The 12,216-nt window shown below is 40.4% G+C and overlaps 1 protein-coding gene across 1 annotated transcript in view; it reads left to right on the top strand.

The window, feature by feature from the left end:
- RRAS2 (RAS related 2) overlaps positions 1-8,400 on the top strand; it is a 42,902-nt gene extending 34,502 nt beyond the window's left edge. Inside the window, exons 5-6 of the mRNA XM_069016826.1 lie at positions 6,349-6,467; positions 6,943-8,400. Coding sequence (XP_068872927.1) covers positions 6,349-6,467; positions 6,943-7,030 — 207 coding nt within the window. The 3' untranslated portion in view covers positions 7,031-8,400. The remainder of the gene's footprint in view (positions 1-6,348; positions 6,468-6,942) is intronic.
- Positions 8,401-12,216: the final 3,816 nt, after the last annotated feature.

Here is a 12,216-nt window from a genome sequence, read left to right as displayed (position 1 = left end):
ATCCCAGAAGCTGTGTAGAGAGATCATGACAAAATTAAAAGCTATGCTGAAAGATGCTTCCTTGAAAGAAGTTTTCACAGAAGTAGCTCACAAACCCCTCAAAAGTAACTTTGAGCACTCACACATTCACAGAACAGCCTGTCCCTGAGACAGAAGCACATTTTTTTCATTCTTGTTACGATCATGCCCCCATAAAAATTCCCAGATTTAACCTTGCAGGTCCTGGAACATATGTACTTTATCTCCTGCACAAATGCTGGCATGGAAATTATGGAGATGAAACTGAACTGTTCTGCTAGTTGTAATTGCTGAAGGACAAACACCCCGATGCTTTGAGAAGGGAAATAACATCATTGCTGTCAGCCCCAGCTCTCAGGATACCTGCAAGTGTAGTTGGTAATCCTGTATGTCCATTGCTAGAAACGGCTGTGAACTTTGTTCTCTCTCCCCCACCCTCCTCATGTTATTGCACCACCTCTGCTTCTCCCTTAAAGGCAGAGAGGTGCTTGTCACCTGTTCTGCTGGTCCCTCTGTCCTGTTCCAAGCTGCTTTTTCAGGTGCATGGTGGGCTGGAACACATTCAAGCTCAAAGCAGCTTTTTTCAAGTTGCCTAACTTCGCAGTTTTGCTGCCTGTATCAATATATGTCTCCAAAATCTCCTGTTGTTTTTTATGGCTATATTAATTGCCTTAACTGATTAGATGCTGATGGGTATAACTTTTTGGTGCTCTCACTCACCATTTACGTGCCAATTGGTGGACTTGTCACTCCCATTATAAGCTGAGGCTTAGGCAGATGTAGCTGAGAAAACACTTCTGGGTTTGCTTAAACAGCTACTTACGTGTTCTTAACTCTTCCCTGTCCCTTCCCTGTCACATGGTGTGTTTCACTTGGCCTTAAGTCAGTGTGAAGGAATGGTTTAGGGATGCTGAGCTGACATAATTGGTCCCCACAAGGGAGAGGGTCCACTCCCTCTTGACTTCACATTCCCACTCTTTCCTTTGCTGGCCCCAGATGTCACTTGAAGCACTTTTGGAGTTGAATCATCTCTCTGGATGGGGAGGAACAGAAATAGCTTCCTGGGACCTGTGCAAGCTAAATCAGCTTGCTGAAAGATTTGAGTGCCAGTGCTGGGAGCATGGGAAGGGGTGGGACTGTGGCTTGGAGAAGAGCAGGGAGGAGTTGGGGTGGGGGGAAGCAAGTGAGACCTCGCCTTTTGGCAGCAGCAAGCAGTGAGATGTTATCAGCTGGGTGTTAAACAGAGGGGTTGTTTCTTCTCCATCATGTGAGCACTCAGTACAGCCATCCTGTCACTGAGGGGAGCAGCTTGGTGATCTGACTGAAAACTTGTCAACGAGTCCTGCCACCAACTAAACCAACTAGTCTGAAAGTGAGGAAGAACTTCAGCCTGACAAGCAAGGTTGTCCTCTTTGGCTGCAGGTTTCTTGTGCAGGCAGCTGCCATGGGAGGGCTGGGCTCAAAGGCCAGAGTGCTCCCTCACCTTGGCTGGGAGTGCTGGGTGAGTGGGAGGTGTGGGGTATCCCCAGGCTGGGACTTGTGGGCAGAAACATGACAATGGCAAGTCCTCTGCCTTTTTACACTTTGCTGATGTGTAGGCCTCACTCGGGCACCACCAACATCCTGCTGAGCCAGTGTCACACTTATCTTTTTCTTATCTGGTTCTCTCTCTCTGAACTTCTTTAATCCCAACTGTACATTTTTCAGCTTCAGAATTCACATAACATTTTTAGAAATTTAGGAAGCTGGGTGTCAGATTTTAGAGCAAAAAAACTCTGGGCATCTGCCTGCTTTTTCCAAAAGGCAGGAGGCAGACTAGTGAAACACGTGCAACCCCTGAAAGACTAAAGTTAAACAAAGTAATTTAGTGTGTTTGGATCGGCAAATGATACTCAACAAATCTTCCCAGAGCCCAAAAGAGTTAAACATGTGGAAAAGTTCTGGGTGTCTCAAGGGACTGGCCACACCTTTAGCCAAGTAAATGTGTGTTGAGGTTGAACAGAGTACAGAGTACTATCGTTGTGACACCATAAATCTGGAGGCTAATGATGCATAACTAATCATCCTCAAGTGGTGGCAACTGTTTCTCAGGAAATACATGAACTGGGTTGTACAACAGAAGTGCACAAACAGCTGTATGATCTTGATGAATTGTTGGGGCTCACCAAAGGTGTGGTGTAAATTAGTGGGGCTCTTATATACCAGAGACACCAACTCACAAGTGGTTTTGGGAGAGGCATGAAAGAGTCAGTTTGAAATGGCAATTTGTCACGGTAATAACTGTATAGATAAACAGAGTTAAGCAGCTTTCTTGTGATTTTTGTCTCTCAATATCCCCAGGTTATGTTGACAAAGAAGAATGAGTCTTTAGAGGACAAGCAAGCATTAATCTTTAGAATGTATGATAAGAAATGAAGCTGCCAGTGTTTCCAAATTCCCCAATCAGTCACAAATTGCTGACTTTGAAACCAGAAATGAAGCACCATCTCTTCACTGCTCTTTCTTTAAAGTAAATGCTGTGTAGCAGTCTTTCTCTCAAATGGGTCAATTCCTTAGAACTCACCACTGGATGTTCCTACTGTAGGATAATTCAGTAGAGCACCAGATGTTTTAATAATAACCACTAGTGACAGAGGAGTAGACTTGTCAGTGCAGGTTATGTATGACTTTCTCTAGATAACTGCTAGCTTAAACTGGGTCAAGTCTGATCATTCCCCAGATGGCAGGGTTTCAAGGAAAATCCAAGTTGCAACAGGAAAGTGCTTGGGTTTCATTAAATGCTAGTTCTTGCTTTTGCATCATGACTGAACTAACACAATGACCTAGTGCTGAGATCATCTCTGCTGGCAGATACCTTTAAAGCCATCTTTTAAGGAGAAGTCCGTGGGACTTAACTCTTAACCATCACTTTCTTGTATGAGTGTGACAATAACTTCTTGCAGTGGTAGATGTTGAGGCTGTGTCCAGGGACACATCTGTGCCCGCAGACAAGAGTGTACCTTCTGATCTTCCCATGGCTTGTGTGATTTTGGGCTTCATAGAGAGTGATCAGTTGGGCATCTGATGCAGTGTCTGAACACAGTGAGCCAGTCGGAATATGTGTCAGTGCTTATAGCCACAGTTTGCACGTGCCAAAGCAACCTTGGATAGGAGAGTGTGGACAAACTGGAATTAGTGGATAGTGAACTATCCCTGCAGGAAAACCGGGATGACAGATGCACTCCTCAGGAGTGATGGAACTCTTGGCAGGAATGGGCAGTGTTTGTGTGCTGGGAGCACTGTAGGGTGACCATAGGGTGGCAGAAATGGATTGCTCTCAAACTTGAGGAAGCATTTCATTGTTACCTGTATGATGTGTCCCTTAGTCTTGTGTCAGTGTCCAGGCAAAATACAGGTGTAGTGTCAGGTTAGGCAGCCTTGTAGAGTTGCTTTAGGTGGAGGAAAGCATGGAAACTTCAGAAATGAATGTATTTCTGACAGATATCAGGCACAATAGTGAAGAGAGAGGGACATATGTTCACAGGATTATTGTGCAGATAGTCAAATGAAAACTGTTTCAGAAGAAGAATGTTAACTTAGGGAGGTGGGGAATAGGCTTTTCCATGTTTGACTCGCTCACATCTTCTGTAATGAGTTTTCATTTGAGAAACTTTTACTAATTGTCTGAACAGCATGAATGAGTGATATCCAGAAACAAACAGTAAAATGTCCTGTAACAAAAAGGATGAGCATTATGAGTGGTTCTCATTCGTATTCAGCCTTAAGCTCGCTAAAACTGCAGAACCAACACACAGAGATGTACACACAGTTACTACCATCAGATCTGTGGTTCTCTTCTGTCAAAATAACATCTAGACTTCTTTGAAGAAGAAGGATTTAGTTTTTATTTTGGTGCTGATGTTAAATAAGATGTCCTATCACACTTCCTAAAATACCTGTCATGTTACAGGGTTGTCATACTTGAGAAGGGACAACAAAAAGATGAAAATTCATGTTTTTATTTTCAAGTATTTCTATGTTTGTACTTAAATTTTCCTCAGCTTTGAAGAGGGAACTGGTATGTTTTGGCCTCTAATTTACATCTTGGGCACTGCAAATGTTTCCATAGTATTTCCAAACCAAATATTTTTTTAACTGACTTTGAGGTCACTAAAATTGACCACAAGTAACTTGACAATATACTCATAAGACTGACAAAAAAGGTTATTTTGGAATTAGGCAGTTACAGATATTCTAGTAAATACAACAGGAATTTTAATGTATTTATAATGTTTTAAATGCCGGATATTGTGGAAGTGTAGTTTAACTTTATTACAGGGTTAGTTTGACTTATACCTATAATGTGCTTTAGATACAATAGTGAAGAAATTCTTTAATATATGTTTAAAGGCAGAGTTCAGTTTCTCCTCAGGATTATACATTCCTTGCCAATTATTTATTTTTATTGAACTTTAGCCTCTGGCTTTCTGGAGCTGCAATAAACTGTGCAGGGGTGAAGAAAAGTAAAAGGAGTTAGTTTTGTAAGAACTGTTATATCTAGACTTTAACTTATTTGTCTGAGGTAGAGATGTACAGAAGATTCTGGAAGGTCTGGTGCTAACTTTAGGAGATTCTACAGTGTCATTGATGTGCCAGAAAACAGCTACAAGTATTTGTCCAAGTGCAGCCTTCTCAAGCTATGGAATCAGAATATTTCAGTATCTGAGGTCAGAGTGGAGGGTTGAAGTGGAATTGTTCTTGCTAGGGGAGCAGGAGTCTTCATTATTATTCAGTTTTTGAACAGCAGAGGAGAATTGAAGGATTCCAGTTCTCCTTATGTGCCCTGCAGTTAAAAAGACAGGCTCCATCCAGTAGTTGATCTTGGGGTTGCTTCTAAGGGTTTCTTTTTTGGCTTCAGCTGGTGATGATAACACTGAAATGAATGCAGAGTTGCTGTGAGTGTTTGAGATCAGCAGATGCATCCTGAGTTACTCCAGCTAATGGCACAGGGTGCTGGGAGCATTTTGAAGAGCTTCACAAGGGTTTAGTGGGAGCAGCCGGGATTTCAGCAGGAAGTGTATGAATATAGTACCAGTGGGATGCTAAGGACAGAGGAATCAAACATGTGGAGATGCCATGCATGAAGGCTCTCAAACCACTGTGTAGCTGTTAAGAAACTATTTTGCAAGCTGAAAAGTACTTTGATCGTGCACTGTGGGGAATGCTGCCACTACTTTTCTATTCCCATCTATTTCTGTTTCTGTGTAGCTTCTTAATCTAATGAATATTCTGAGTTCCTTTTCAAAACTAATTTAAAAATAAATCCTCCTTATTTTTGTTCTTATATCAGTCCTCTACGTGCTGGTTTAATGTTTTTCTGTGAAAGCAGTGTAATCTTTGACATTTCTTCCTCTAGGCATTGTCTTGGCAAGATCTGTTGTACTTCCTTTTATCACTGAAAGCTGCCCTTTCCTCCCCGGCCCTGTGGGTGACCTTCCCGTTGAAGCCTCTCATGCCTTGCACCACTCAGGGTGGCCTCTGTTCTCTGACCTTACTGCTTTCCACCTCATCCAAAAATACACAGTGATCTCCTTTGCTTTTGCTCTGTGACCAACTTATTCCTCCTTCCTGGAATGGTCCACTGGCTTCCTGTCTTCTGCTTCATCACTTTAAATTTTATACCAACTTTTCATGATGCTCATTGTTTCCTCTTCATCTGCTTTTCCACTGTTTTCCCAAGGAGTCATTATAGAGCCAGGATTTCTTTTATATTTATGGATTACCTGAAGGCTTTGTGGATTTTTAGAACTCTGGCAATCTGAGCTATGTTTAAAACTGGCTGTGTTAATATTTTGTTATGTCATTAATAGATATGTTTTTTAATGACTTTTATAAAGACTTAGAAGCTGAACAGCAATTGTTATTTTAAAAGTAGTCTGATTTTTTTGTTTCTCTAGATTTAGCTGGGGCATTTAGAGGGTGAATTAGCAATAGTATTCAGAATTCTGTTAGCAATTCAGCAGATGGTGACTGAAGCACTTACTTTGAGGAGGAGCAAAGGAACCATGTCTGCATTTGAAGGAAAACTTCATCTTTATGCAGAACTGAAGTGAGGAAAAGGCATCCGGAGTCAGGGGAATTTCTTAGAGAGTCAGTCTTTGTCTATTGCAGAAACTTACTTCAAAAAAAGTCTGTTTCCCAGTTGTACCATGTGGACAGGGTGCAAACTGTGCTGTGCCCAAATAACCATTACTTTCTGAGAGAACTGGATCCCTAACAAGTACTTGCAGTGTCTGCTGATACAAACCTGCTTGCAGAACCCTTGAGCCTAATGACTGATGTCTGTTACAGGTGACACAAGAGGAAGGCCAGCAGCTGGCACGGCAACTTAAAGTTACGTACATGGAAGCCTCAGCAAAAATCAGATTGAATGTAGACCAAGCTTTTCATGAACTTGTCAGAGTTATAAGGTATGGTAATTGAGACCAGATAATTAATGTCCATATGTTAATGGCTATCTGCAGGAAAGGTGTTGAAATTCAGTGGGAAATTGCTGGGAAGATTCTGCCTGCTGTTACCTCTAAGCTTTGACCAATGATCTCCATTATAAAGCACTCAGGTTCATTAGGAAAAATGCTTACATGAATTTACTATATATATTTGAAAGTGAATTTTGTTGCCTTAATCTTTCAGATTTTATTGATCACCCAGTCAGTAAATGTGATAAAGTAAATCTGAGACTGGCCTTCTGTAAAAAATTGTGTTTCTTATAAAAAGAAACCCAAAAAGTGAACTCAAAAATTATCACTTACTTTATCAGTAATTTGAATGTAAAAAGGAAGTGCATTCCCTATGAAAATGTAAAAAGAAAGTGTAGAATACAGTAGTTATGTTTGTTTACCTGAAAATTATTCTGTGAATTTAATTTGAAATACCTATTTCCAGGAAATTTCAGGAACAAGAGTGCCCTCCTTCACCAGAGCCAACACGGAAAGAAAAAGACAAGAAAGGCTGCCATTGTGTTATTTTCTGAGAATCCCAAGAACCAAGCTATCAACTGCCAGATTTTTTTTATTTCTTTCCATCATTTTACATCACTTCTGGTATTGGTCTAGCCTTATATGTGCATGTCCTAAAAGTGGTCACCAGAATAGCCTTAGTCCAAGAAGCTGGCAGAATAGTTCTTGAAGAAGACTCGGTCATCCTGGGGCAGACTTCAAACCAAAACACTAAGGCTGCTTCTCTAATACCACAGTTCCTTCCTTCTCTCCCTTCAGAGCTTGCACCTTGTGGAGTTTTATTCGCAAAGGAGATGAAACAAAACCGTGTAGGACAAGGTGTTGAAGTCATGCATAAGTTGTCTCTTGTGAATTAATTTATTTTTACTTCTGACATTTCATTAGCTATTACAGAGACCTATATTGGAGTATAGAGAATACTTTTTAAAAAAGGGGTGGATTGGCTTTTTTTTTGTTGTTTTTGCCCTCAGTTAAATTAGACTTGAGTATTCAGCTAGCCTTAAGAAACCTACACTGAATTTCATTGTCAGCAAAAATTTTCATCTCTCATTTATGCTGCAGTTTTATTTCGGTGGCCAAAACATTCTACTGTATTTATTTTATGAATCCAGAACAGCTGCAGGATGATTACTGCTACTATTAGGATATGGCCAAATACCTGAGCTCATTCTGGATTGAGGCATGTCAGCTCATTAAGAAATTTCACATTATGTTTGAAAACAAATTGTGTCTTCCTTTGTATTTCCGGGTAAGGGATTAAGGAAAACTAAAATTGTAGCTGTTTTTGTTTCATGTGATATAAAAACGAATTTGATCTTTCCATTGTCAGAGATGATTAAATGTTTTTGCTATATACTTTTATACATTATTTTCTTATCAAACTAGTTAACAAGTATTTTTATATGTTTGTAAGCAAATATGCTTTCACAGCATAACTTGTGTATATGTAAAGATGAGTATTTAATTCTCACAGTTCACTTTTAACTGACAAAATGTGGGATTTGCCAAACTGTGGTAAATTTCTCCTTACTCTCCCTGTTATACCCAAGAATGGCCAATATTGTGCCTGCCCAGCACACCTATAGAGTAAAATCTAGTGTTGTGTTTTAATGAATTTCAGTATCCCTTACTAAAGACTGACCATTATGTGAATTATTAAACTGTAAGACTTTTAACTGATTGTTTAGTTAAACTGTGGATGGTTGTTTGAGTTCTGTGGATTGTGTTTAAACAATTCAAGAGTATGGTCCCTGATATTGAAATACTGAGTGGTATTGCACAGTTGTCACCTTAATTGAATGTGTCCAACAGTTCTTTGAAACTTGATTATTAAGCAAACCCTTGTATAACTTCAGGTGCTAGAATTAAAGATGATCTAACCATTTTCGGGGGGTAAGCACACTGCCTCTTTCTGAATCTCTTCCAAAACCTGCATTTTTTGGGGGTGGTGGGGGGTGGGAGAAGGGAGTGATGGGACCTGGCTAGGGAATAGCAACGCATGTCTGCACAGCATTTTCTTCAAGCTTGGAAGTAAAGAAAAGCCATTTCAACTTAAGTCATGACAGATGACAAAAGCTGATGCTTGCTTTGGCTTGAAGTGTGTAGTCAGTGGTCCAAACAATAATCCTTGTGTTTTCAGGCTCAGCTATGCTCACTGTCAGGTCCTCTGCCATCAATCTGTATGTGTCTCCTGAGAAAGCAGGGCTGAAATAAGTTCCAGGTACCTTTACAGCAGCAAGGCATTAAACCTTGAAGTCAAGCTACTGCCAGGCATTGCAGAGGAATTTAAGTTTTTTTAATGTAATTTAGATTAGCTTGCGTAATGCAGTTTTGAGAGTGGGTAGCTTCCCCTCCCTGATGGATTTATTGGTTGATGAAAGGCTACTTAGGAGGAATGTGTGGAAGATTCAAACAAGAAGTTACAGTGGAAACACATTTGGGAGATGCATTGCATTTTTCAAGTCAAATGTAAGAAATTACAGCCTGTAGCAAACACCACGTGTTTTCTTAGCTATGTAAAGCTCTCTGGAGTTAAATCACTGAATATGTGGCATTAGAATGAGTTAAGACAACAGATTACAGCATATGTGCTGAGACTGAACTTGTGAGGTGAACATATCTTCAGGTTTTATAATTTTTTTCCTATTTTTTTAACCTTTTGCTCATGGTAGAATGGCTTTAAATAGTAGAGTGTAACAAGTTTTTTTAACATGCAGCTCCTTGTAACTGATAGAGAAGGTGGTAGATCTCCACATGGAGAGATGGATAACTTTGAGGAGGTTGATGCTAAGGATCCTACACCTGCTGAGCCATGTTGTAAACGTGGTGAACCTTACAAACAAGATAAACAACCCTGGGACCAGCAGCAGCTGCTGTGCAAGCCTGGGCTAAGTTTCTTAACTAGGATGTGTGCATGTGCTTTTAAAGGCTTCTGCTGCAGAGAATGTGCAGAGCAATCTCTGTGTGATGTCATCATCTCTTTTCTAGACTGGTTCCTTATGTGCCACTTTAAGGAGATGTTAAATGTAGGCCTTTGGATCCTACTCTTCAGACATGAAGTAAATATTTGGAAAAGTAATAGGGATTTTTGGCCAGTAAGGGTGATCTTGGTGGTTGTGTGTTCAAAGCAGCTGAAGGTATTTCAATGATTTGCTTTTCTAATTGTTGTACCTGAAGGTAGTGGTGACAAATTATGCTTCTGGCCCTGGTGTGGTGCTTGAAAAAATATAATAGGGACCTTGTCAGTCTTTTAAAAAGTACAGTCCCGATCCATATGCCTTGGATTAGTTCTTAATTTACAACATTGCCACCTTGCTGTAGGATAGAGTTTAGCTGACAACCCAAGAGAGTTTCTTACAACTTTTCCTGTCAGAAGAAATGCTTTAAGATTTGTCACTTATGTTTGTAGTCACTTCAGTTCAAGGCCACATTCATAAATCTATTTAACTTGCAGTTCAGGAATCTGGAGTGCTTAAAATGTACCCAGAAATCGCCTCTTGTTCTTCCTAGAGCACAGGGTAGGGTGTGGATCTGTGTTTCAAAGCACAATATAACATCTCTTTCTGGCACCTCACACTGCTGAGCCTGCTACTCCACTGGATGAGGAGGGGGATTGACATGGTTGTAGGCAAAGCCCTTTTGATGCATAGGAGCATGAGATGAGCTGTTGTGAAAGGGTTAATAAAGCAAAATGTATTTGGAGGGTGTTAACTCCCACTAATGCCAAAGAAAACGGACTTTAATGTGTGGCCTTGTGGTTAGTCATCGTTGATAAAGTCCAAGTCTGGATTCAAACAAAAATATTGGCTAACGTTCTTCCGCCATCATTTATGTGAGAAGATTTCACCCGTGGCGTTGTGTAGTCATTGACTGGCCTTGCCACGTAGTCTTATTACAAGACTTTGATGAACTTACTCCAGACAGGAGACTCTTGAAGTCAGTGACCACAAGCCCAGCCCTGCCAAAAATTATCTGCACTTATTCTTTAGAAGTTCATTGCTGGGAAAGGGTCAGGCTGAACAGAACTCATTTTCACTTGATTCAGGCAATCCAGTAGATTTTGGTTACCCTCATGTACCAAAACCATGGTAAAAGAAACACTCAGATGGAATTTAGGAACAATCAAGCTGGAAATGTGGGGGCATGGGAGTGTTTTCTTTGTTGCTGCACTGGCCCACAGCAGGGCAACAGTCTTGCCAAAACAGGAAGGCTTAAAATTGTAAAGATGGTCTCTTGCTCAGAGCATCCTGGATGGTAAATGCACTGCTCATCACTTTGTAAATGTGGCTTTTTCTGCCTTCTTACCTGGGTGTGTTGTAAAGCCAAGTTAAAATTGCAGGCTTGAAGCGAATTCTGCATTTGGCATGGGGTTAAGTAGAGGTGTGTTCAAGATCTTGATCCCAGTGTTGTGTGTACACACGTTGGAGGGCACGAAAACTTCGGAAAATTCTCAATACTTAAATATTCTTGTGGAATTCTGACCATGGAAACACCTGCCTAAAACAAGTCAGGTGCAGAAATGAGGATGGGTGGTGGTTGGAGTACCCTTTACTGGGGAAGATAAATAGCTTTAAATAAGAAGCCACAGATGTGGAAAAGGCAAGGGATTAAACTGCAGGAAAAACTTAATACTCAGGAGCAACATTGTGAATATGTGATGGGCTTTCTATTCTAGACCTTTCTGTTTCTCACTTGCTGTTCTAGACTTTTAAGAGTGTAGTTATTAAGGGTTTGAGAGACTCTTGTGGATTAAATATAAAGGACAATTTTCAATAATGGATGCAATATTAGTTGTGAACCAGTAGTATATAGAATTAAATGCATTGTCTTGCTGCTGGAAAGCAAATACTGGTCTGTTCAGATACTTTTTCAGCTGGATTGTACTGTATGAAGATACACAGTATTTGGTAATCACTAATTTGTAGTGACATTAGCACTTCTTAAATTGCTACATTTTCAAGTAATGCTTCTGACATGAACGTATTGCAGAGGGAGAAGTTAGCAGGCAAAGTGCAAGCAGCAAAAATGCAAGTAGAGACAGTGATTAAACCTCATAATTCCCTGTCTCTTAGTCTAAGGCGTGGATTAGGGCATACTAAAACCAGTTTTCACATCAGTTAAACTGAACTGAAGAGCAATAGAGCACAATTATGCCCCAGCATCTGTGAATGCCCCAGGATCTCCTACAGACCACCACGAGATGGCACCAGGGGCAGCCCTACGTGCAGCTGGGAGGTGCTGCTTGCACCAGCATCTCTGTACAGAGTTAAAGTGCCAGCTTTTGCAAGCAGGGTGGGAATGAACAGCAAGAACCATAACAAAGCTGATCTGTAATAAACGGGGCCCTGTGTCAGGGCTATTTCAGAGGAATTATTTTCTGTGAATTCTGTAAAATCTGGATGGTCAAGAGCTGGGGAAAAAACAGTGATTTATAAATTGTGGTTCTGAAGAAATTGATGTGAAAAGCAGGAAGGATGCTTGCAATCTAAAGCACTAGATGCATGTTAATTAAAATATTATGTAAATTCTTAATTTCTTCAGAGTTTGCCAACTTTTATAGTTGCCAGCTGCGTCAGGAATACCAGAGACAAAGCAAAAATGAGTGATATTTATGTATTGTTAGTAACATGTATGACTTGCAGTCAGAAAGTTCTGTATAAACACTTCATGTTCAGCCAAATAATACATCCATGATGATTGC

The sequence above is a fragment of the Aphelocoma coerulescens genome, chromosome 5 (assembly GCF_041296385.1).
Source record: "Aphelocoma coerulescens isolate FSJ_1873_10779 chromosome 5, UR_Acoe_1.0, whole genome shotgun sequence".
Lineage (NCBI taxonomy): Eukaryota > Metazoa > Chordata > Aves > Passeriformes > Corvidae > Aphelocoma > Aphelocoma coerulescens.
The sequence above is the reverse complement of the archived record's forward strand: the minus strand, read 5'-3'. Positions and strand labels throughout refer to the sequence as shown.